Source organism: Notamacropus eugenii, chromosome 1, assembly GCF_028372415.1.
Source record: "Notamacropus eugenii isolate mMacEug1 chromosome 1, mMacEug1.pri_v2, whole genome shotgun sequence".
NCBI classification, from domain to species: Eukaryota; Metazoa; Chordata; class Mammalia; order Diprotodontia; family Macropodidae; genus Notamacropus; species Notamacropus eugenii.
In genome coordinates this window covers 696,450,515-696,477,360 of record NC_092872.1, presented here as the reverse complement: position 1 = coordinate 696,477,360, position 26,846 = coordinate 696,450,515, and the positions used below count along the sequence as shown (strand labels likewise).

General features: G+C 40.0%; 1 protein-coding gene across 11 annotated transcripts in view; it reads left to right on the top strand.

Moving 5' to 3' along the window:
• Positions 1-26,846, top strand: part of LOC140521270 (dipeptidase 2-like) — a 38,197-nt gene that overhangs the window by 702 nt on the left and 10,649 nt on the right. Inside the window, exons 2-7 of one of the 11 annotated variants that reach the window (XM_072636130.1) lie at positions 18,898-18,941; positions 20,247-20,308; positions 22,382-22,459; positions 22,669-22,898; positions 23,692-23,818; positions 26,717-26,846. In XM_072636130.1, the coding sequence (XP_072492231.1) occupies positions 22,726-22,898; positions 23,692-23,818; positions 26,717-26,846 (430 nt within the window). In that variant the 5' untranslated portion in view covers positions 18,898-18,941; positions 20,247-20,308; positions 22,382-22,459; positions 22,669-22,725. Of the gene's footprint in view, positions 1-18,897; positions 18,942-20,246; positions 20,309-20,396; positions 20,941-22,381; positions 22,518-22,668; positions 22,899-23,691; positions 23,819-26,716 lie in introns of those variants that run through there. The other 10 variants (XM_072636128.1, XM_072636132.1, XM_072636129.1 and 7 more) reach the window with 10 other exon arrangements.

The following is a 26,846-nucleotide window of genomic DNA, read 5'->3' as shown; positions in this document are numbered from 1 at the left end:
ATTTAAAAAAATAATGTCCAAAATACTAAAGGTCAGAATAAGCAGAGGCTGGTAACAAAAGCTAAGGAAAATAAAATTAGCTCTAATGGGGGAAAATGGGAGAGGATCTTTGCTTGGGGTAGATGGGATGAGGGTAACAGACAATTAAGAGAGGGAATAGTTGCTCAAATTTTAATTTGCTTCTGTTTTCTCTGCCAACGAGAATAAGCTTTGTACTGAAAACGAAGAAACAAAAACAGCTAATGATCCCAAATAAGTCAAGAGATAGTAGGAAAACACCTAGCTATGCTTGGTGAATTCAAGTCATCTGGCCCAGATGAACTACATTCTAGGATATTAAAATAATTGACAAATGGTTGACAAATGACAAATATCATCACTGATATTTGGAAGATCCTAGAAACAGGAAAAAATAGTGTAAGACTGGAGAAGGGCAAGTGTTGTCCCAGTTTTCAAAAAAAAAAAAAAGGGTGGGGGAAGTGCCGACAAACACTAGGCCAATGAGCTTGACTGATTTCTGGGGAACAGTCTCCATTGGGGTGACACATTTGTAATCTCCACTGCTATTGAGACTGAGGCTGGTGGATTGCTTAAGCGCTGGAGTTCTGAGCTTTAGCATCCTCACTAAGTTCTGCAACAAGATGTTGAGCTCCTGGAAAAGGGAAGGAAGGAAGGGCTGCCTAAGGATGGGCAAACCAGCCCAAGTCAGAAATCAAACAGTCAAGACTCCTTTGCAGAGCCATAGTAGGATCATTACGGTGAATGATTGCTGCCCTTCCATCCTGGGCAAGATAAGGAGACCAGATCTCAAAAAAAGATTTCTAGGACCAATAATTAAAGAGATATTTTGTGAACATCCAGAACAGATGATACCAAATTAATCTCCTTTCTTAATTTTTCTCCCTTTCCTTCCTTCCTTCCTTCTTGTAGTAATGAGGAGTAGTAAAGGACATTTCACACATATACAAACTGGGAATTGTTCCAAAATGGAACGGAATACTTCTAGAGTGGAATGACTCCCCAAGCTCTCATGCTCAATTTATTTTCCTTCCAAAAATAGATACCACATAGAAAAGCCTGGTGTTCTGGACTGTGCTAAAATATCTCCAGCCAAGTTTGGGGGCTAATGTAGGCGGTGCTTACTGTGGAGAGATTTCAAACAGAAGTACCACACACTTGACCAAAATGAAAAGACTGGGTTTTTTGTTGTGTCCTCCCTGAGTTGTTCAAGTGTGATAGAGAAAGAATCACAGCCTGACCTGAGCTGCCCTGGAGAAAAAGTCTAGTTATAAATGATATATGAAAATGTTGTCAGTGTACAGCCTGCTCTGAACCACAACCTCAAAGCTTTTTTTCCTAAGTATCCACGTAAGCCTGTGTGGGATGGCTCAGGTCCCTACATAAATCAATTACTCAGAGGCCTCTCAAAGTGATGACAGAAAAGTGATTTATTCGATTCTTGAGAAGCGGGGCTAACCTGTAGGAGTAGGAAAGACAAAGACAAAGAAAGGGGCAGTGATTTATATAGACCCTAATGCAAGTCCCTCTTCCCCCCACTGACCATTATCCTCATTAGCTGAGAATATGATCTTACGTTCTAGACACGAAATCTAACCAATCCCTTTTGAAATGAAGACATTGAGGAATTATGTAAGTTTTGTCCAATCATTGAGACCCTAATACACTACACAGTTTTATATCCTTATATGGAACTATTCTATTCTAAAAATATTGTAACCTTGAGCCTCTAGGCCTTACCTCACCCCTGGGAGAAGAATTACAATCTGAGAAGTCTTCACTAAACCTATCCCACTCAAGCCCAAATACAAGCACAAATTCTATGAAATACGTAAAGGTCTACAGGTCATAGCATTGCATGGATCTCTCTGTTAACCATGTAAAATTGATCGCTTATTTGGTTTTTACCATCATTTTTCAAGTTCCAAAAGAGAAACCACAGACAACTACAATGGTCTGGTATTCAAACTGTTAATGCAAAACCTACCTACACATATTCTGTTCTGTGTGTTCCAATGTTTTCCTTGTCTTTTAAATATTATTTTACTATTTTAAAACAATACACTGAGTTCAGGTTAAAAACCAGTCACCAAAATGCTTGTCAACACTGATCTCACAAGCCAGAAGGAGTAGCATTTGTCTCTACTGCTACAAGTTAATCCCCAGCATTGCAGGCGTCAATGTGCTTAAAATCCCTCCCCAGCTCTAAACATCAAATTGATTTTTTTCAATATAAAAGTTGAGTAATATTGCATAGGAGTGCCAGAAACTGCCCATTGGAAACAGAAACTATTTACATTAAGTAAGAATCCTGTTTTCAGGCCTGTATTTTCCATATTTACAGCATGGTGTAATACATAACATGACAAAGGGGAAGGAAAAAACAGCTTCTGGCACTCAATACCACAAAGTAGCTCAGTTTGCCACAGGAGAGTAAAGCAAAGGGTGAAAAGTAGGAAATAAGAGAGACGAGGAACTATTGTTGCTTCATTTCTGGTTTTGGAGCTGATTGGACAACTAGTCCAGTCTTCACCCCTACTAGAGGCACGGGTGGCTTGGATGGAAAGAATGCAGTCCAAGTCTATCTGTGATTTCAACTGCATTCATGGCTTTGGGAAGATCCTGTTTGTTAGCAAATACAAATAAGACGGGCATCTCTGAGCTCATCCTCTGCCAACGTTCTCGGACTCCATCCATTCATTCTTGGTCATTACTGTCGATTACAGTAAATGTGTGTTCTGGAAGTAATGGTGCCAGAGGGGTCTGATCTTGTTCTGGCTACCTACCTCCCACACTGTGAAATTAATGTTTTTGTATTCTACAGTTTCTGCGTTGAAATCTATAGTGGGAATGAAATAGTTACTATTTCACCCAGCTTCAGTGTGTACAAAGTTGTTTTTCCTGCAGCGTCCAGACCAACCATTAGAATTCGTATTTTATTTATTTATTTTTTTTGCCAAAGAGCCCCTTGAAGAGATTAGCAAATATATTCCCTGTGTTCCAAGTGGGATGTGTTGAACATTGGGAAAAGAAACCTTTCAAAAAGCAGTTGCAAATATAAGATCCTTTTCCCTCAGTGTTTCTTCCTCAGCTTGGGGATCCTCTTTCTTCATTTTTCTCTCTCAAACAAATAGATATTGATGACTGATTTCATGCCTTTTTCACTCCTCTCCTTCTCTGGGCCCTCCAGCATCCTTCCACCTTATGCCCACACTCACAGGCTGCTCACCCATCCTTTCCACCTTTCTTATGCGCAGGCTTGTGTAGCTCTCTCTTCTTCTCCCTGCCTTGCCTATGTCAGACGGCTTCCCCGGCACAAACTGGACTAGACTCAAAGCTTTTGAAAAAGTGTCTTATGCTATTGTTGTGGAGAAGATGGAGAGGCAGAGATTAGAAGGATTCAGATGACAGTCCTCATGAAAGGTTCCATAGCAGTAGGCAGATCATAATGGGACCATCACCTCCCTATTCCTGGAAGCTTTGTTGTCATTAATACTTTTCAGTTGTGCCCGACTCTCCATGACTGCATTTGGGTTTTCTTGGCAAACATGCTGGAATGGTTTGTCATTTCTTTCTCCAGTTCATTTTACAGATGAGGAAACTGGGGCAAGCAGGGTAAAATGACATGCCCATGGTCATACAGCTAGTAAGTATATGGAACTGAATTTGAACTCAGGAAGATGAATCTTCCTGACTCTCAACCCAGAGTTCTATCCATTGCACCACCTAGCTGCCCCTTTCCTGGAAACTATGCCTCTCTTGATGAAGTCTGAGGCTGTGTTAGCTCTTCTGGCTTTTCCCAAAATTCTCTATTATGTAGGAGGACTCTGGTGGAGTCTCCCTGAGGTCTGTGCTTGGCCCTGGGCTGTTGAGCATTTTCATCAATGACCCAGATGAAGGCCTAGAAACATACTCAACAAATACGTAGGTGACCCAAAGATGGTTGGAACCCTTGATGACAGTGTCAGGCTCCACAAGGATCTCAATAGACTAGAACACTGGGCTGAATCCGATAAGAATAAATATAAAGTCTCATGGTTGGGTATAAAAAGTGAATCTGCCAAGTACAAAAATAAGGCAGCCTTGTTTAGATGGCAACTTGGCTGAAGATCTTGGGATTTTCATGAACTGCGAGCTGAAATGAGTCAGGAATATGATTCAGCAGTGAAAAAAAATCTTACGATCTTGGACTGCATTGAGAAAGGCGTTGATTCCAGAAGTGGGGAGGGGAATCACCTCACTGTACTCTGCGCTCATCAGATCTTATCTGGTCTTGAATACCATCTAGCGATTTTGTTTATTATTGTCTATTATTACTATTGTTGATTATTGACAATACTAGCAATTTCAGTTTTTCAAACCTGAAATCTAAACTCAGAGCAAAGTCAAACTACCGTCCAACAAGTTTCTACCTCAAATAACAAAGTCTCAGAGTGAGTCCCATGATGGCTGACTTCAATACATTAAGAGATCTAATTTTATAAGGGGGCATGTGGTGGTCCAAGAAAATAAATACTCTCTGTTTCCTCACCCAGCATGGCAAGGGTCTAGTTCAGCAGTTTCCCAGTTTACAATTGGTAAGGCTGCGGTAAGCAGAGTTGACCATCTCTGCAGACAAGGATAACCTAAAGAGATGCAGGTAACACAATTTTAACAAGGTATTATTTCTGTTCAAGTATCAGACACCTCAAAGACCCAGTAGGAATGCAATAATGATAAGAACAAAACACAAATCCTATAACAAGTTTAGATGAAAGAATGCAGATAAATGTCTTTCCAAACTATCCTTATAGAAAACCATTCATTCTATCACAAGTGACTTTTAAGCTCATGATCCTTATGATCTGGGAAAGCATGTGCAAAACGCATTTGTTTCTCATTCTACTATTCTAGGTGGAGGGCTGGTAGAGTAAGATGATCTACTTACTAGCTGCGTGACCCTGGGAAAGTCACTTCACCCTGTTTGCCTCAGTTTCCTCATCTGGAAAATGAGCTGGAGAAGGGAAAATTACTCCAGTATCTTCGCCAAAAAAAAAGAATCCCAAATGGGGTTGCAAAGAGTCTGACATGACTGGACAACAACAAATAAAATTATCTAAAAGGGAGGAATGAAAATGAAGTAATCACAATAGCCGCCATTTATATAGTGCCTGATAACACAGTATGGGTCACGTGCCAAGAACTTCACAATCATTATACAGTTTGGTCCTCCCTGCTACTTTACAGATGCATAAACTAAGATGAGAAGAGTCAAAATCAGGTGCTGAAGGTCAAGTAATCAATACATTTCTTGAAGCCAAATAGCAATTGCAGTTTGTATTAAGTTATAATCTATTGCAATTGCCCTAAAAAGGGAACAGGTCTCACTCTAAAATTAGTTTTAAGAAAAATCTTAACCCATACCTGACACCGTACACAAGAATAAAGTCCAAATGGGTACATGATTTAGGTATAAAGATTGATACCATGAATAAACTGGAGAAGCAAGGAATAGTGTATTTATCAGATCTATGGAGAAGGGAAGAATTCTTTACTAAAGGAGAGATAGAATGCATTATGAAATGCAAAATGGATAACTTTGAGTACATTAAACTGAGAAGTTTTTGCACAACCAAACCCAATGCAACCAAAATCCGGAGGGATGTAGTAAATTGGGAAAGAATTTTTACAGCTAAGCTCGGGGATAAAGGCCTCATTTCTAGAATATATAGAGAACTGATCCAAATGTATAATCATACAAGTCATTCCCCAATTGATAAATGGTCAAAGGATATGAACAGGCAATTTTCAGAGGAAGAAATTAAAGCTATCTATAATCATATGAAAAAATGCTCTAAATCACTATTGGTTAGAGAGATGCAAATCAAAACAACTCTGAGGTACCACATCACACCTATAAGATTGGCAAACATGACAGAACAAGAAAATGATAAATGCTGGAGAGGATGTGGGAAAGTTGGAACACTAATTCATTGTTGGTGGAGCTGCGAGCGCATCCAACCATTCTGGAGAGCAATTTGGAACTATGCCCAAAGGGCTACAAAAATGTGCATACCCTTTGACCCAGCAATATCGCTACTAGGACTATATCCCCAAGAGATCATAAAAATGGGAAAGGGTCCCACATGTACAAAAATATTTATAGCAGCACTCTATGTAGTTGCCAAAAACTGGAAGTCAAGGGGATGTCCATCAATTGGGGAATGGCTGAATAAATTATGGTATATGAATGTAATGGAGTACTATTGTGCCATAAGAAATGATGAACAAGAAGACTTCAGAGAGGCCTGGAAGGACTTATATGACCTGATGCTGAGTGAAAGGAGCAGAACCAGGAGAACTTTATGCACAGCAACAACCACAGTGTGTGAGAGTTTTTTCTGGTAGACTTAGATTTTTGTAATAACACAAGAACTTCTTACCAAAAAAAAAAAAAAATCCCAATGGAGGATCTCAAGGCAAAATGCCTGCCACACTCAGAGAGAGAAATATGGAAGTCACTCACATATTGTAGCAGATCATGTTTGTGTATGTGTATCTGTTTGTGTATCATGTTCTGATTTGTTATACGATTTCTTTCATTTATCTTAGTCTGACTACATAGCATGACTATAGTGAAAATATACTCAATAGGAAAGTATATGTAGAATCTATACAGAATTGTATGCAGTCGTGGGGAGGGAGGGGGGGAGTGGGGGGTAGGTGGGGGGGATAAAATCACAATTGTATGGCAGTGATTGTTAAACATTACAAAATAAAAAAAAAAAAGAAAGATGAAAAAAAAAAAAAGAAAAATCTTAATCAAGGTCCACCTCTAGTTTCACAATCACAAATGGTGCCATTTAAAACTTCAGAGTCATTAGATACCAGCATTTTTAAACCTAAAGCTTATTGTTGTCCATTTAACTTACTTTCAAAGATTGTTGGTGGCATTTTTCATATTCCTATAAACCTTTTCTTCATTCTCACTTAAATCACTCAAAGAGCTGAAGCTGTTCCTTTGTGTTCTTAATGTAGCCTTACTGTATTCTTTAAGAGGGCTGCCTCACATCACCCAGAGGTCATCTGTCATTTTCTGCAACATTAACCCTAGGAAGGGGATTTTTAAGGACAAAGCCCTGTCCGTCCAAAACTGCTAACAAGAATAGTTCTCAATTCTCTTCTAATTCCCCAATCATACCCTGGATTATCAATAGAACAATTTTACTGAAATTTTCCTTCACATCTGCAGAATTTCTCAAGTAATTATTTTTTACAATTAATCTCTTGATCAATAACATCCCGTGTCAACAGGCTCATATAGTTTAGAAAACAATATTATGCTTCACATCTGAATGATACAATTTTGTCCTAGTTAAATCAGTTGACTGATAAAATTCTTACGTAAGATGGTATACTGACCTTCATGGGATGAAGGAAAATCAAATCAACAGTGCAAATACTATTACAAGCAACAGTGCCGAAAAGGCTAATACTGAAAACTAGCTCTTAAAACAGACTAACCCCTTTTGGATCTGACATGTTCAGTACCTTCCAAATTTAAGTAAAGTATTCTATTCAAATAAACTCTAAAAATATTCATTTTGGCTTCAACAATATGTTAAGTGGCCAGTTTATTGATGACCAGAGAACATATTATTTGCTGTAGTAAAGCATGTGATGTAACTTCTATTTAATAAAAGTTATTCCCCTTGGTTGTCATTACATTTAAAAAGACAGGGAGCATTCTGATTACCCGTTTCCCCAGTCTGCCCTCCCTTCTATCCCCCACCCCCCATGTCTTTTCTCTTATCCCCTTCAGTTCTATTTTCCTATAGGGCAAGATAGATTTCTATACCCCATTGCCTGTATATCTTATTTCCCAGTTGCATGCAAAATCAGTTTTTAACATTCATTTTTAAAACTTTGAGTTCCACATTCTCTCCTTTCCTCTCTCCTTACCTACCCTCATTGAGAAGGGAAGCAATTTGATATAGGTTATACAAAAAAAAATATGATTTTAAAATACTTTGCTTTCATATATATTTTTAAAAACCGTCTATTTTAAATGTCAACATCTTTAGCTATTTGTCTCTGGTTTACTTCAACAAGTTCAGAAAACATTCCTGCATGACTTTTAAATGGGTTCCAAATCTTTGAAGTTCTTAAGAGCCAGATAAATTTTTGTTCCTGAAAAATTTGTTCTTTGCAGTTTCAATCCCTGATGCTTACAAACAGCTTCTTCCCTCTTTAAAACAATAAGCTTGTCACTCTCTGGGGAAAGAGTGATTAAAAGCTGAGCCACTTTTCACTTTTTAGAATCTAGAGTTTACTCTGTAGATTCAGTATTCCCTTCCTTTCTTTAAAATACCTAGATAATATCCTGTAATTTCTAAATCAAAGAGTTGTATTTTTCAGTTCTTAGCATTTTTTATACTATGGATTTACAATAGTAGCATTGGAATTAGCTGCTGGGGCAGCTAGGTGGTGCAGTGGATAGAGCACCAATGCAGGAGTCAGGAGGACCTGAGTTCAAATCTCATCTCAGACACTTGACATTCACTAGCTGCGTGACCTTGGGCAAGTCACTTAACCCCAATTGCCTCATCCTGGGTCATCTGCAGTCATCCTGATGAATATCTGGTCACTGGATTCAGATGGTTCTGGAGGAGAAGTGAGGCTGGTGACCTGCACAGCCCTCCCTCACTCAAAAACAAAGTCAAGTGCAAGTCATGTCATCATTTCTCTGATGGCATGGTCTTTTCGGCAACAAAGGACAAAACACGAACACACATAGTAGCATACATTTTTAAATACTAATTATTGACACTCTAAATTTTATTTTATTCAAAGCCAATATAGAGAAATCCTGATCAAAGGATATTTATTGCCCTGATGTAAAATATTGGGTGGCAACAAGAAAATTAAATTCAACAGCAATAATCTATAATATTCCCCAGGTCTAGTTTTATCTTAAAAGCTGTCTTTATTCCTCAAATTCTTTTTTGTGCAATACGTATTCCACAAACATACCCACCTCTTCTTTTTACAATTCTTAACAACATGACCTTCTGTCAGATTATAGAAACATCCAGTCTGAGCCCTGGGCTTTTACCTTTTCCCTCATAGACAGTCTGGGCTGTATCTTTTAACTCAATTCCTTTCCCATGCCACCCTGGGCAACTCTTTTTTAAACAATGCTTCCTAATTTCTGGTTGAGGCGTTGAAAAAGCGAAGTAAATAATTTAATTCAAATAATTCATTTGAGAAGATGGCAGAGTAGAAAGGCACACATATGGAGGCTCTCCCCACACAGCCCATAAAATACCTGTAGAGAGGGACTCTCAACAAATTTTGGAGCAGTAGAAGTGGAGAACAACAGAGTGGAGGAGATTTCCAGCCTAGGGTAACCTGAAAGGCCCATGGGAAATGTCTGTTGCACCACACGTGGAGCGGAACCCAGCCCAGCCTTGGCCACACAGCCCGGCTTACCAACAGCCCCAGGGGCGAAATCTCTAGTCACAGAATCCCCAGTCCCAGTAAAAGCGGGTTTGCAGATCCCTCAACCCACAGGTGCCAAAGGTCGGTGACAGGGTTTTTTCAGCTGGCCCAGAATGGAGAAGAGCCTTCCCGTAGCTCCAGCAGCAGGCAGCGGCCAGCTGCAGAGGCCACATCGTGTGGGTGGCAGCAGTTCTCACGGCAGCCCCCACAGCAGCCTGCATCCATTGTTGGATCATAAAAACCCCTGGGGGCACTGAGGAGCTGAATATTATCTCAGCCCTGTGTAGAGGCCCTGAGGGAGCTGGCGGAACTAGAGGCCAGATGGCTGTGGAGAGGAGACTCTGTTAAGATTCTGGGCACAAAAATCTCTCTCTGCTCCCAGACCAGTGGACACACTTGATTGTGCCACTTTGGAGGAACTGAGATCTTACAGATTCCCAGAGAACACCCTACTCTTGACAAAGGACCCAAAAGTCAAGTAACTGGCTGGGAAAATGCCCAAAAAAGGGAAAAAAAATAAGACTATAGAAGGTTACTTTCGTGGTGAACAGATATCTTTTCCCATCCTTTTGGATGAGGAAGAAAAATGAACAATGTCTTTTTCCATCAGGAAAAGACATAAAAGTCAAGGCTTCTGTATCTCAAACATCCAAAATAAATATTAAATGATCTCAGGCCATGGAAGAGCTCAAAAAGGATTTTGAAAATCAAGTTAGAGAGGTGGAGGGAAAATTGGGAAGAGAAATGAGAGAGATGCAAGAAAAACATGAAAAGTGGGTCAACACCTTGCTAAAGGACTCAAAAAATGCTGAAGAAAATAACACCTTGAAAAATAGGCTAACTCAATTGGCAAAAGAGGTTCAAAAAGCCAATGAGGAGAAGAATGCTTTCAAAAGCAGAATTAGCCAAATGGAAAAGGAGGTTCAAAAGCTCACTGATTAAAATAGTTCTTTCAAAATTAGAATGGAACAGATGGAGGCTAATGACTTTATGAGAAAGCAAGAAATCACAAAACAAAACCAAAAGAATGAAAAAATGGAAGATAATGTGAAATATCTCACTGGAAAAACAACTGACCTGGAAAATAGATCCAGGAGAGACAATTTAAAAATTATGGGACTACCTGAAAGCCATGATCAAAAAAAGCCTAGACATCATCTTTCATGAAATTATCAAGGAAAACTGCCCTGAGATTCTAGAACCAGAGGGCAAAATAAATATTGAAGGAATCCACCAATCACCTCCTGAAAGAGATCCAAAAAAAGAAACTCCTAGGAACACTGTGGCCAAATTCCAGAGTTCCCAGGTCAAGGAGAAAATATTGCAAGCAGCTAGAAAGAAACAATTCAAGTATTGTGGAAATACAATCAGGATAACACAAGATCTAGCAGCTTCTACATTAAGGGACTGAAGGGCATGGAATATGATATTCCAGAAGTCAAAGGAACTAGGACTAAAACCAAGAATCACCTACCCAGCAAAACTGAGTATAATACTTCAGGAGGAAAAAATGGTCTTTCAATGAAATAGAGGATTTTCAAGCATTCTTGATGAAAAGACCAGAGCTGGAAAGAAAATTTGACTTTCAAACACAAGAATCAAGAGAAGTATGAAAAGGTAAACAGCAAAGAGAAACCATAAGGGACTTACTAAAGTTGAACTGTTTACATTCCTACATGGAAAGACAAACTTTTTTCAGTATCTGGGTAGTTGGTGGGATTACACACACAAATAATTCACTCAAATTGAGACCTGCTTATGTCTTAAGCATCTTGCACAAGCTTAAAAAAAAGCAGGAGGTTCTGGAAATTGAAAAATACTCCAATTCTGGGATGACTACACAACTTTTCTGTATGTAACAGAGTCTGTATGTAATATGGTCTGTATGTAAGTTTTTTTGTATCTAACAGTCTGTATGTAAGCTTTTCTGTATATCAGCTTTTTCACATGTAATATAGTCTATATATAAGCTTTTCTGTATGTAACGTAGTCTGTAAGTTTTTCTGCATGTAATACAGTCTTCATGGAAGCTTTGCTGTATGTTATACAGTCTATATACAAGTTTTTCTGTATATAAGAGTCTGTAAGCTTTTCTGTATGTAATACAGTCTGTAAGCTTTTCTTTTTATAATAAAATCTTCATGTAAGCTTTTCTGTATGTAACATTGTATGTAATATGGTCTGTATGTAAGCTTTTCTGTATGTGACATAGTCTGTAAGCTTTTCTGTATGTAATACAGTCTTCATGTAAGCTTTTCTGTATGTAATACAATCTGTAAGCTTTTCTCTATATAATACAGTCTTCAAGTAAGCTTTTTTGTATGTCACAGTCCATATGTAAGCTTTTCTGTATGTCATAAAGTTTATATGTAAGCTTTTCTGTATGTCATACAGTCTATATGTAAGCTTTTCTATATGTAACATAGTCTGTAAGCTTTTCTGCATGTAATACAGGACATAATAACATCCATAATCAATTCATGGCCAATTCATGTATAAGGCTGATTATTTTCTATGCTTATGCCTATATTTACTTTTCACAGTTGCAGGAGAAGTCATTTTACTCAATCCCCACACAGAACCACCAAAAATACTGACAGAGAAACTGAAGCACCAATAATTAGGCACTAGACTCATGGACATTTGCAGGACATCCTCCATGAGTCCCTGCTAAAGCAATGACTGTGAGGATTCCTCAGTTTAATAGAAGTCTCTGCTTTCTCTTTTATGAATTTTACCTCATCTTGTCAGGTAGGGTACCTTTTCAGGTTGAAGAAGTTAAAAGAATCTTCTATTGGCCCAATTTCCAAATAAGATATTTGGGTGGCAAATAGAAATGAGGTCTCTGAGAAGACCCTTCTAACATTTTAATATTTTCTGGAATCCCTCCCCGAGGGGCCACATGATTCATCTGAATGTGAACCTGGTCCTCGGTTCATGAATCTAATAAAGGTGCACAAGTTCCTAACAGAAATCCCTCTGACAATTCACAGCATTCAAACTGGTAGCCGGTTTAAGCGCCAGAATGGATAGCTAGTTGATGGCTAAGGAAAAATTTGTGGGTTGCCTAGAGATTTTGGTACATTTGGTACAAGTGAATTCCTCCTAGGGGGATACAGGATTCCCTTCCTCACCCTTGCTTTCTACAACTGGGTTCACGGTACCATACTCCCCTATGGTGAATGTGACTCTAACGGAGGACAGTATTTAAGGCAAAACCTGGAGACCATCTCTTCTTTATCAGCAAATTAAATATAACAAAGTGACAATAAGAAAATATATACCCAGACATTAAACACTAGGGATGAAACAAGTTAGTATGCACACACATACACACGCACACACACACACTTTAGTTATCCCCTCTTTCTTACCCTTTTCTTAAAGGGGAAGTATCCATCCCTCCTGGCTTTAAAACTAAAACAGAGATTCCCCCTTGGAAAAGAAGAATTCTTCAAAGTTTTAAGAACCACTTCCTCCTTAGCTTGAGCCAGGGGTCCCCTAAGAAAAAAATTTTTTTAAGGTTTAAGACTTCCCTGAAAGGGTTATCCCTCTTGTCATAAGCTGAGAGCCCCCAGGGAAGGAGGAAAAGATTTCTCAAGGGTTTAAGCTTCGTAGGGGAATTTTCTAGACTTTTTATTACCAGTTATTGCCAATCAGTCACACTAAAACACAGGACATCAACACTGCCCCCCCCAAAAAAATCCAAAAACCAAAAACATAGCTACAGCTTCTCCAACAGCACAGAGAAGCTTCCCTTGGCTTGGAAGGGCTGGGACTGGGGGTTAGGGGCCATTTCTCCAGTGTAATCCTCTTCAGAGAAAGCCCCTAGGTGAAAATGTCACCTGAGTGCTCTGGGGAATACCCCTACCCCACCCCCAAGAGACTACTCTGGGGATCAGCCTACCACCCCCAGTCCCTTCATGGTTGCCAGTGGTAGAAATTAAAGTAAACTGAGACAAGCACGATCAATATATTAGTTAGGCTAATAGCTACCGAGAGAAATTGTCTTCTCTTCATGACCAAAAACCTATAACGGCTCGCAGGGTCTTTTATAACTATTAGCAAGATGACAAAACAAAATCTCTATCAATATAGGTGTGTCTTCTTCAGATTAGCTATTAATGACATAGCCAAAATTGAGATTACATCATTTGGACCCTCCCTTCTGAAACCCCTGTAAGCACAGCCAAGACATGTGATCCAAGGCACAAGACAAAGGTTCTCAGGCAATGGAAGTTGCTACAGTAGTTGAAATGGATACGATTTGTTGTTGTTCAGTCATATCCAACTCTTCATGACCCCATTTGGGGTTTTCTTGGTAAAGATACTGGAGTGGTTTGCCATTTTCTTCTCCAACTTATTTTACATATAAGGAAACTGAGGCAAACACGGTGAAGTGACTTGCCCATGGTCACACAGCTAGTAGATATGTAAGCACATATTTGAGCTCAGGTCTTTCTCCTATCCGTTGAACCATCTAGTTGCTGATGAGATTTTTTACCTTATAAGTTAATCAAGTTTCTGTGGAAAGTGGGTGATGAGTGGGGTTACAAAGATAGAGGTAGTTATAAGACAAAAGCTTGCCTTTTAGGCAAGTGTCTCTAGAATATGGGTGATGAGTAAAGTTTATAAGGGGAAAGGAATAATAAATCTAGCTTGATTAAGTCTTAGGAAAATAGAATTAAAATCAATTTTCAATTTTACGGAAGGAAGGAAAACTGCTTACTAACAAATATTCAGGCAATCCCTTCTCCCCAGGCATTCACATTCTGGTGAAAGAAACAATGCTTAGCTTCATTTGTGTTTCAGACGGGGCAGCCCCAGAGTCCTTAGGGTACAACTGGAAAACAGATGACAATACACTGTTTTTAATGTTATTTCCACTAATGAAATCTTATTAGTTTCTAAGGTTGAAGGACTTGGTGGCCAGAATTTCTTTTCTAGGTCTACAGCAGCTGTGGCTACAGTACTATGCCTCCAAAAGGACGCTTCCAAAGATAATGACTTGAGGGTGGGCTGTAAGCAGGACTTGTGGTCCAGGGCTTACCTGCCCATTAGGGAGCAGTTTGTCAGCAGGCAATGAGGAGAGAAGTGAGAAAGTCTCTCCCCTCAGCAATTTCTCCCTTTGATGGTGGCCATGGAAGCTAGTCTAGAAATAGGACTAGTAATCTGGAAGGCACTGTCATTCCCAAGGCTACTGGGTTCAAGGTCCTGGACTAGCTCATGGGTGCGTTTTTTATCTAATTGAAGCTTCTTTTTTTTTTTTACATTACAATTATTTTCCAATATTCCTTCCTAGTAAGCCTTCCCCTGGTAACAAATTAAAAAGTTAATTAAAACCAGTGGAGAAAGTGTTGATTCTTCTAGATTAGAGTACTGAAGAAAGGTTAGGTCCAGATATATAGGTTTCCCTTCCACACTTTCCCTATTGAAGTTTCGCTATATCATCGACACAAGAAATTAAATGAGAATTTTTTAGGAGTTTTGCAGAAACTGCAATTGACCCCCAACAGATGACACAGAAAAATACTTAATCCAAATTTTACAATATGATACTGTAAACACCCCATAAACAAAAAGAAAATTAGAATTTCTTCTCTGGTACAAAGGGAGGGCCAAAGTATTTTACGTGGATTTTCCAGATTGTGGGGGTGCCACACCTCTAACCTCCATAATGTGGAAAGGATAACTGTATATGATTTGAGGAACCATCTGTGTACAGATGAATTTTGAACCTATGGAAATAGATAAGGTCACTTAGATGAGACCAGAAGTTCTTAACATTTTTGGATTATGGACCCCTTGTATAGTCTGTTGAAACCCATAGACCCCTTCTCAGCATGATATTTTAAAATGCAAAATAAAATAAAATCCAAAATAAAATACATGAAAATATAAAAGAAACCAATAATACTGAAAAATAGTTATCAAAATATTTTTTAAAAAAATTTCACAGACTCCAGGTTCAGAATCCTTAGTCAAGGGAGGAGAGAAGACAGTCCAGGATAGAACCCAGGAAAATAGATGTTCATGCTGAGGAAGCAGGTGGTGAATAGTAACACAGCCAAGGAGACAGAGAAGGAAAATCAGACAAGCAAGAGAAGAACCAGGAGAGGGCAGCGTCACAGAAACTGGTCTCTTTGGATGGGCAGATGGATTCAGTGTCTTTTGAATATTTTTAACTTTCAAAATAGACCCTGAAAATTAAACTCATTTTTTGTTACTATTTGGTCATTTCCAAATCCTTGTGACCCCATTTGGGGTTTCCTTGGCAGAGACACTGGAGTGGTTTGCCATTTCCTTCTGCAGTTCATTTTACAGATGAGGAAACTGAGGCAAACAAGGTTAAGTAATTTGCCCAGGGTCACACAACTAGTGAGTGTCTGAGGTCAAATTGGAATTCAGGTCTTCCTGACTCCAGGCCCAGCGCTCTATCCACTATGGCGTCACCTAGTGGTTCATATCAGTATATCTATCCAGTAAACATGGACATATGAACTTTACCAGGCCCCATGCTCTCTGCACTATGGTGCCATCTGTCTGCCTCTAATAGACAACAGGTTAATCCTTTCAGCTGAGTTTTTTGGTGCCCAGTTCATGCATCTGTTCCTTCTTTTGTTGATACAAGTGCTTAGAGATATACAATTTCCCCGAGGAGCTGCTTTGGTTGCATTCCCAGAGCTTTGGTACTTTAACTCACTGCTGGTGGTTTCTTTTATGAAATGACCAGTTGTTCCTATGATTTGTTGCTTGATCCATACCTTCTAGAGGATAATATTATTTAGTGAAGCAATTGCCTTCACAAAGTCACTTCTCCTCTAGATTACCTGCTTTTTCCTCTGGAGCCTAGAAATAGCAGAGAATTAACCCTAGTTAAGCACTGACCATGTATACAGCAACCCTGAGAGGCAAGCAATGAAAAAGCATTATTATTTCCATTTTACAGATGTGAAAACTGAGGCAGAGGTGAGGCAAATTGTCCAGGAATGTCAGAGCCAGGATATGTATCTAAGTCTCCTGACTTCAGATCCTGAAACCTTCTCTAACCCAGAGCCTCTCTCCACAGCTGCTACGGTTCCAATAACAGTGGAAGGCTGGGTGTACTTTGGATACTTCTCAGTCCCAAATAAATTCACCTAGTGGATAATGGGGCAGCTAGGTGGCATGGTGGATCGAGTGCTAGGCCTGAAGTCAGGAAAACTTCTCTACATGATTGAAAATCTGGCCTCAGACACCTCCTAGCTATGTGACCCTGGGCAAGTCACTTTCACCCTGTTTGCTTCAGTTTCTTCACTCATAATTTGGAGAAGAAAATGGCAGACCAATATCTCTGTCAAGAAAATCAGACACAACTGAAAAACAACTCAACAACAAACAACAAAAGTGAATAGTCATAGCTTTAGTTTTTTTGGATTTATTTCTTGCCATTTCCTACTGGTTTTCTCCTCCACCCTCCCCTACTCTCAATTCCCTAGTGAGTAACTGGAAGTTGGAAGGCCATACTGTTTGTCTACACCCCCTTCCACCACCACCCACCTTATCATCCCCATCATGTTTCTGGGAACAATTATTTTATGAGAAACCTTTCTCACTAAGATGATTTCCACCCCCCTATAAGTATATTTGCAAATAATTCTCTTTCATTATGTTTTCCGGAGTCTCTGTAGCATTGTTAGATTTCTGGCAGGTGCCTTGCTGTAAGTATTCTACCAGACGCTTGCTCACTGTCTCCTGCCCCCCCCTTTCTTTTCCTAAACAAAATTGATGGTCAAATTAACTGTGCCTGACAGCTTACTAAACATGTCACTCCCATAAGATCCCCCTTCTGTGCTAAGAGAAGGGAAATCATGCTCCATACTCCGTTCTCTGGGACCAAAACTGTTTGTCATATAAATAATCTTATCTTGGCCATATTTCAGCATTGTTTTCACTGATTCTGATAAGTTCATTATATACATATAGAGACACATATATGTATGTATGTATGTATGTATAGTTAATATATAGTTCATGTGAACTATATATAGTTCATTCTATATATAGATATAGATGTGTGTGTATACACATATACACATATATGTGTATATACACAATACAAAAATAGTTCATTCTATATATGGATATAGATGTGTGTATATATACACACATGTATATATGTACACACATACATATATATAGCTCATTCTATATATATTCTACATACATAGATGTTCATTTCTCTGCTTCTCTGAATTCCTAACTTGTGTTCCTTTTTACAGTTCAAAATGTTACAGATGGAGAAACTTAAACTAAGAAAAATGAAATGACTTACTCAAGGTCACATAATTAGCAAGTAAGAAAGAAGGGATTTTGAGGTCTTGAGTTCAGGTTCATTTTTTACTTCCCTTGTCACTTTTATCACACTGAAGCTAATGGAAGGAGCATCCTTCAACTCTGCATAGATAAAGAAGAAATTGGGGGGGGGGACACATACCCTTCCTTCATACTCTACCATTTGAGTCTCAGCTCTACCATAACTTACTGTTGACTTTGGGTTAAGTCATTTCCCCTCTGGAGGCTTCAGTTTCCTAATGTGTAAAATGGGGGAAGTTGGACCAGATGCTCTCTAGAGTCTTTTCTAGCTCTATGTTCTGCCAGTCTCTGGGGAGGATTTAACCTTATTATTACAGTATCCTTGAATGATTGAATAAATGAAGGAAAAAATAATGGAGAAGCATTTAATAAAAGTTCATACTCTGTTCCAGGAACATATTATAGATAAAGAGACCGAGACACAAAAAGGGTAAGTCTTTGAATTAACACTTTAATTAAATTAAGCTTCCATTAAGGAGAATATCAGAAAAGGGAAGAACATGTGTGACAAAAATTTCCTTTTTCTCTAAGTAGAGCTGAAGGATATTCCTTCCATTAGCTTCAATATGGTAGAAGTGACCAGGGCACTGACCTGAAATCAAGAGATTCAAATGTCTTCTTTCACACTTGCTAGTTGTGAGACCTTGTGTAAATCATTTCATGTTTCTTAGTTTAAATATCTCCATCTGAGAGCCAACCGAGGCTGAGAAAGATTAAATGGCTTGTCCTGGACCACACAGCCTCTAAGCATCTGAAGAAATGGCACATTTTTAAGAATTGTCTTGTCTTGTTTATCTATGAAACCATGGTAGCCCTCCAGGAAGATATAAACTCCTTGAGGGTGGAACTACTTTTCATCTTGTCTTTGTTATCTCCAGTACCCACCTATCACTGGGCCTCGTCTGTAGAATCGTAGATTTTTAGAGCTGAAAAAGACACAGTGAACACCTAGTAAATGATGTTGAATTGAGGTTTATAAAGTGCCTTCCTCACAACAACCTTGTGGAAGTTGGTAGAACATGTATTACTATCTCCATTTTACAGATGGGGAAACCGCGTTCAGTGACTCGACCAGGGCCACACAGCTAGTAAGTGTCCAAGGACATATTTGAGCTCAAGTCTTCCCCAGCCTCTATCCACTGCAACACCTGGTTGCCCTTTTGTACACGTTACTAACTACTAATTACTCTTTGATCCAGTGACTGTCTCCTAACTCTATACGTTTCCCAGACTCTCTCCTACGCGTGGAAAATTCTCTCCTCACCTCAGCTTCCTGGCTTCCCTGGATTCCTTCAGGTCCCAGCTAAAATCCCACTCTCTGTCAAAGGTCTATCCTAGTCCTGTAAATGCTAATGTCTTCCTTCTGAGATTATTTTTAATTTATCTTGTTCATATCTTGCTTGTACATAATTGTTTACATGTTGTTGTCCATGCGACTGAAAGCAATCCAGTTTTTACCTTTTTTTGTATCCCCAGCACTTAGCAAAGTGCCTGGCATGTAGTAGGTGACTTATTGGCATAAGAGTTGTTAGAATGTAACCCCTGGCTTTCAGAAATCTGGTTGTTAAATATTGACCAGCCCACCTTTGGAGATAAGGGTCAGATTTGATGTATAAGGTCTGCCTACCCCCCTGAATCCTCTGTGCCTCAGTTTCCTGATATGAAAATGAAAAAATTGGACTAGCTGGCTTCTAAGGTTCCTTTCTATGATCCAGAATGAGGGAAATGGCTAGGTGGCACAATGGATAGGGTACTAGACTTGAAGTCAGGAAGATCTGAGTTTGAATTCTGCCTCCACTACTCCCCAGCTATCTGATCTTAAGAAAAGTTATTTAACCAGACTGCCTCAGTTTTCCCATCTGTAAAATAATAGCTTCTAGCTCCCAGTGTTTTTGAGGATTGAATGAGATTTTTATAAAGTAGTTTCAGATACCCCATTTTAGAACAGACTTAAGTAGGATATGACAGATGTCTTTAAGTATTTGCAGGACTGTCACCTGGAAAATAGATTCAACTTGCTCTTAGCCTCAGAGAGTACAATAGCACATGGGAATTAGAGGGAAGCAGATGGAAAGCTTCATAATGATTAAGGCCATCTAAGAGTGGGCTATCTCAGGAGGTCATTAATAAGGATAATAATAATTAATAATAGCAAATATTTATATAATACATTGAGGTTTATGAAGCACTTGACAGATATCATCACGTCTGAGCTTCTCAAGTACTCTGGAAGGGAGGTGCTATTTATTATTTTCCTTATTTTGCAGATGAGGAAACTGAGGTTAAGTGAAGGGACTTTTCCAAAGTCACACAGCTAAGAAGTAGATGAAGTATGATTTGAACACAGGTCTTCCTGCTGCTTAAGGGATAAAATGTGTTCTCCCTTACTACAGGTCTTTAGGCAGAAGGTGTAGGACCACTTGTCTGGGGTAATGGAGAAGTCATTCATTTTCAGGTACAGACTGGACCAGTTGACCCCTGATATCCTTTCCAAAGTTAAGATTCTCTTAGGCTCTTAGTTAGGTTCTATAGAACCCTGTTCCAGTGCACCCCCTCCCAACTGTTCCCCAGCCCTAGAACTGGAGGTCTAGGCCCAAGAGGGGCTTGCCCCAAGGAAGGCCCTGAATTAAAACCAAAGCCTTCTGATCCCCAGGGGCTAGAGGTACAGGATGCAGGCCAGGACACTGGTGAAATACACAGGACAGTGATGTAACTGTGGTAACAGGGTGACTTTCTGAGACTGTAGCCCTCTGACCTTTGAGTTTCAGACCAGATTCTTGGAGGGTGAGCAGGCCAGTAGGATGGACGGTAGGGACTCAGCAGGCCCAGAGAAGAGACATGTACTAGAAAATGTTGGCATGGGGTTGGGGGGGCGGGGGAAGAGAAGGAACTAACCTGAGGAAAGGGTAAGACTCAGGGCTACAGTGATTGGCCATTGTGGGTTGACCTCAGAGGTGGTGATGATCTGCAGATATGTAGGCCTGGGGAGAGCTCACTGGATACAGCACAGCCTGATGTGAGGTGAGCTGCACTCCCGTACAGTCAGGGGGTTTTCTACTGGGGACACCCTCACCAACCCAATTTATGGTAAGGGGGAGGGCAGGGTTACACTGGTCTTGTCCTTGGGTGTTTTAGGGATGTTCTCAAGTCCTGTAGAGTAGATCTAAGACTTGAGGACCATGTGGGGAATATGTAGTGGAGAGATAGGTTATTGGAATAGAATAGACCTTTTACTCATGTCTATTCCTGTTTTCTCCTCCCTCCTCCCAAATAAATAAATAGATAACTAGATAGATAGATAGACAGACAGACAGGTACATAGGTAGGTAGGTTAGATAGACAGATAGACAGACAGATAGATAGGTAGATAGGTTAGACAGACAGAGCAACAGACAGACAGACAGACAGCTAGATAGACAGAAAGGTTAGATGGATAGATAGATAGATAGGTAGGTAGAAAGTTTAGATGGATAGATAGAAAGGTTAGATGGGTAGATAGAGAGATAGGTAGATAGGTTAGACAGACATAGATAATAGGGACACATAAAAAGGTTAGATAGGTTAGATGGATAGATAGAAAGGTTAGATGGATAGGTAGGTAGAAAAGTAGATAGATAATATGGATACATTAAAAAGGTTAAATAGGTAGATAGAAAGGTTAGATAGATAAAGATGGATAGATAGAGAGGTTAGATAAATAATACGGATACATAAAAAGGTTAGATATATAGGTTAGATAGGTAGATAGGGAGGTAGAATGGTTAGATGGATAGATAGATATACATAGATAGATAGGTTAAATAGACAGATAGGTAGAAAGGTTAGACAGATAGGTCAGATAGATAGACAGATAGGCAAACAGACAAATAGAGAAAGAAAGGAAGGAAGAAAGATAGGTAGACATACAAATGAATAAAATGATTACCAAGAGTCAACATAATATATGGGTAGAGTCTTAGACTTGGAGTCAGAAAGCCCTGCATTGAAATCTCACTTTGGACACTAGCTGTGTGATGCTAGGCAGATCTTAACCTTTCTCTTCCTCAGCTTTCTCATCCGTAAAATGACAGGACTTGGTTAGATGACCCCTAAAGTCCCTTTTAGCTCAAAGTCTCCTATCCTCTGACCTCACCAGCAGGACAGGGTTCCAGGGTCACATTCTGCCATATCTACTCCCATCTTATGCTGCTCAATGAGATGGGTTTCCCTCACCTCTGACTCATCCCTAGACACAATTCACTACAGCTAGAATCCTGGGCCTTTACAGTTTTTCGGTGTCCTCCTTCCTCATTTTGAAAAGATGGAAACTGAGGCTATCTCACCCAAGGGGAGACAAACCCGGGTCTCCTGACCCCCAGTGAAATGGTCTCTTGACTCTACCCTGCATCTCTGATACCTGGGTTTGGGTTCTGTGGTGGGGGGGCCCATTTGAGATGAGATCTTATCCCTGGCGGGGGAGGGGGCCCTGAAAGTCATTGAATTGCAGAACTGGATGACATCATCTAATCCAATCCCCTTGTTTTTTCAGGTGAGGACACTGAGGCCAGGAGGACAAAGACACAGCTCAGGAGTTGGGGCTGGGAGCTGAGCTCAGTCCCTCCTTCTGGTAATTGACACAGGAGGAGAAAGAGATACAGAGTGACACAAGACTCCACCTCGGGGAGGTGGGCAGGACCCTGAAGCCCCTTCCTTCCTGGCCCAGGGAGCTCTGCCCCGGGGCTCCGCCCACCACCCCCAGTCTCCAGGGTCCCATGTGGCTGCATCCCCCCAGGCCTGATGGGAAACTGCTGCCTCTTCCTTTTGTTTTGTTTCCAGCATCTTCGCCCGACCCACCTTCGCAGTAGGACCCCTGAATCCCTCCCTCTGTACAACATGTGGCTGAGGCCTACCCTGGGTTTACAGGGCACCTTTGTGGGCATGAAGAGGGCATGGAGACTGCAGCTGCTGGTGCTGCTGCTGCTGGGGGTGGGCACAGCCCCTTGCGCCAGCTCTGAGCTAAGGGACAAAGCCCACGCCCTCATGAAAGCTTACCCGCTTATTGATGGGTATGTATGTACCTGCCTCCTTCCCACCCCAACCCTCCCAGGCACCAAGGGTAAACTGAGGCAGGGATTGGGTCTCCATGACAATGGGCAAGTCCAGTTCATCCGCCCTAGGTCTGGGCCTTTCCCCTGCCCCACCAGGGACCTTGCTGGACCTGAGTGACCCAAGTCAGAGCATTGTTTCATCTCCAACAAGAAATTCACATTTTTGTAGAAATGTGAAGTGAGCTGGGGAGGCCTGGCCTCATTTTTAAGGTAGGTAGATGGACCAAAGCATTGAACTTATCGGTCTGATTTCAAAGCTGGTCTCAGATACTCACTAGCTATGCGACCCTGGCCAAGTCACTGAACCTTTGCCTGCCTCAGTTTCCTCATCTGTAAAATGGGGACAGTACTATCAACTGCCTGATATGGTGAGTGTGAGGGTTGCACGAGATAAGGTAGGTTGGGCACTTTGCAAAACTCCCAGAGATAAATAGATGCTAGCTGTTATAATTATCATTATTTCCATTTTTATGGATGAAAAAACCAAAGATCCAGACCTAAAGTGACTTCTCCCATCTTGGAAATGTCAGGGCTGGGATTTGAACCCCATTTTCTAATAACCCACACCACTTCTCTAGGGCATCATATAAGTCACTGCATTCGAGCCTTCCCACCAGAGGACTCTCATCTCCACCCTCAGTTCTCCCTGACCTTGGATTTCTCTCCCTCCTCTCAGTCCCCCCTGAGTGGTGTCCTGAGCTCTTTCTGACCTTGGCTCTTGACCTCTCATCTCTGGCTTTCTCTCCTGTAGCCACAATGACTTACCAGGAATCCTGAGATGGGTTAGTTGGAACAGACTTCAAGATCTCAACCTGAGAACCTTCAACAGAAGTCAAACCAACATCCAGAAGCTTCAAGCAGGGATGGTGGGAGCCCAGGTATAACCTCCAAATATGGTCTGCATTGACCAGCCGCCTAGCCCTCCTCATTCGCTACCATTATCCCCTGCCCAGCTATTTATATATAAAATATATTTATATTATATTACATTTTAAATATAATAATATATTTTTATTTGTATATACTTATGTGACATATTTTACGTACTGTATTTATATATAATATAATACATATAATTAATATATAATTTAATAAAATATATAAAAATATATGAATATGTCATATAAATAGATACAAAATATATTTTATGTCTATATATAAATATATAAATAAATTGAATTTTTATATCGATATTTACATATCGATATAAAATATACAAGTATATATAAACACTTGGTGTTTAATAAATGCCTATCCATAGGATTCACAGATAGTACTGTAAGGAACATGTAGCCCATGTGATCTAAACTCCTATCTCTTCCAGCTCCCTCATTTTACAGATGAGGAAAGTGAGGCTAGAGGAGGTTAGTGACTTACCCAGAGTGAAAGAGCTAGGAAATGTTTGAGACAGGATTTCAAACCCAAGTCTCCTGGCTTGAAGTCTAATGTTCTAGGCCTTGCTAGGATGAACAATACATGTGAGAAGAAATTGGATCTGAAGTTTATATTCCTCATTCTTATCCCCAGGATTTAAATGAGTATCTGCGAGTTGTTGTTAGCATAATTTTTTTTTAAATTCAGTTTTCTTTTATTTTCATTTCTGAATCTTCTCCCTCCTGCCTTTTCCTTCCTCACTCAGTGAAAAAACAAAAGAAACCAAAACATATTACAAACATGTTCAGTCATTTCAGTCAAGTCTGACTCTTCATGACCCCTTTTGGGCTTTTCTTCGCAAAGATACCAGAGTGGCTTACAATTTTCTTCTCCCCTTTATTTTAGAGATGAGGAAACTGAGGCAAACAAGGTAAAGTGACTTGCCCAGGGTCGCACAGCTACTAAGTATCTGAGGCTGGATTTGAATTCAGATCTTCCTGACTGAAGGCTCAGCATTCTATCCACTGGGCCACCTAGCTGCCCCTTAAAAATATGGAGAATCAAGTAAAACAAATTCCCAAAGTAGCCATATCCATAAAAAATTTATGTTTCAGTTTGCCCTCTGAGTCCATCAGCTCTCTCTCCAAAGGTGGGCAGGAATTGGGTTGACCAGAGTTCCTAAGTTTTTCCAAGTTGTTTATCTTTATAATATTTTTCTTATTATATAAATTGTTCTCCTTATTCTGTTCACTTTACTCTGCCTCAGTTCATACGAATTTCCCCAAATTTCTCTGAAACTATCCCCATCATCATTTTTTTACATTTGATTTTAATTTTCTCAACCACATGAAAACAAAAAATTTTAACATTTTAAAAAAATGTTAGTTCAAAAATCTCTTTCCTTCCCTTCTCCCCTCTTTGAGAGGGTAAGTAATTTAATATAGATTATACATGTGCAGTCACGCAAAAGGTTTCCATATCATCCATGATGCAAAAGAGAAAAACAGACTAGAAAACAAGACTAGCGAAATTTAAAAAGTGGCTGGCTAGGTGGGGCAATGGATAGAGCTCTAGCCTTAGAGTCAGGAAGACTCATCTTCTTGAGTTCAAATCTGGCCTCAGACACTAGTTGTATGACCCTGGGCAAGTCACTTCACCCCATCTGCCTCAGTTTCCTCAGCTGTAAAATGAGCTACAAAAGTTAGTGGCAAAGTACTCCAGTATCTTGATGCCAAGAAAATCCCAAATGGGGTCACATAGAGTCAGATACTACTGAAAAGACTGAACCAAAAGCATGCTTTGATCTACATTCAGACTCCATCAGTTCTTCCCCTGGATGTAGATTGCATTTTCCATAAGTCCTTCACTGTATTCCTGAGAATAGCTAAGTCATTCACAGTTAATCATCCTGTGATAGGCTGTTGCAGTATACAGTGTTCCCCTGGTTCTGCACATTTGTCATTTTCCTTTTCTGTCATCTCAGCCAAACTGATAGATGTGAGGTGGCATCCTAGGGTTATTTTAATTTGCATTTCTCCAAGTATTAGTGATCTAGAGCAATTTTTCACATGGTTGTCGATAGCATGAATTTCTTCCCCTGCAAACTACCTATTCATATCCCTTGACAACTTATCAATTGGAGAATGGCCCCTTTTCTTATAAATTTTACTCATTTCCCTACGTATCTTAGAAATGAGATTTTTAGCAGAAACTTGCTGAAAAGTTCCCTACCCCCATTTCCCACTTCTTTTCCAATTTTCTTTTTTTCTTTTTTTATTGATTATTTTATTTTTGCTTTCAGTGTTCTATAATCACTTACATATTTCTTTTCCAATTTTAGCTGTTTTAGTTGTATTTGTGCAAAAACTTTTAAATTTTATGTAATCAAAACTGTGAAGAACTTTAAAACCAAATGGTGGATTTATATTTTATGCTGGAAGCCATAGGGAGTCACTGGATTTTATTGGATAAAGGGGTGACATGGGCAGATCTTAGATTTGGCAGCTTTGTGGAGATGATGGGAGTAGGTAGAAATTTGAGGCAGAGAGGTCATTTAGGAGGCCGCTGCAATAGTGACAGGCAAGGGCTAGAAGGACAGGCTGGCAATGTGAGTTGCAAGGACAGAATGGGTACTTATCTCATAGAGAGAGGAGAGAGGAGAGGAGAGAGAGGAGAATCATAAATTTTATTTTGGAATTAGAAGGAACCAGGAGTCCTCAAACCCTGCGAGTTTAAACTCCCAGCCCCATATTCCTGATTCACCCTCCTGTATCCCCTCATTCCCCAGACCAGGTTTCTGGGTTAAAGGCCTGGCATTTAATGGGAGAAAGGAAATGAGGCTCAAGGAGGGTTTTCCAGGTATTCTCTCAGGCTCTGAGTGTCATGTCTTATGTCTCCCCTAGTTCTGGTCAGCCTATGTCCCCTGTCAGACTCAGGACAAAGATGCTTTGCGCCTAACCCTGGAGCAGATTGATGTCATCAAGCGGATGTGCAATGCTTATGAAGAATTGGAGTTCGTGAGCTCAGCCCAAG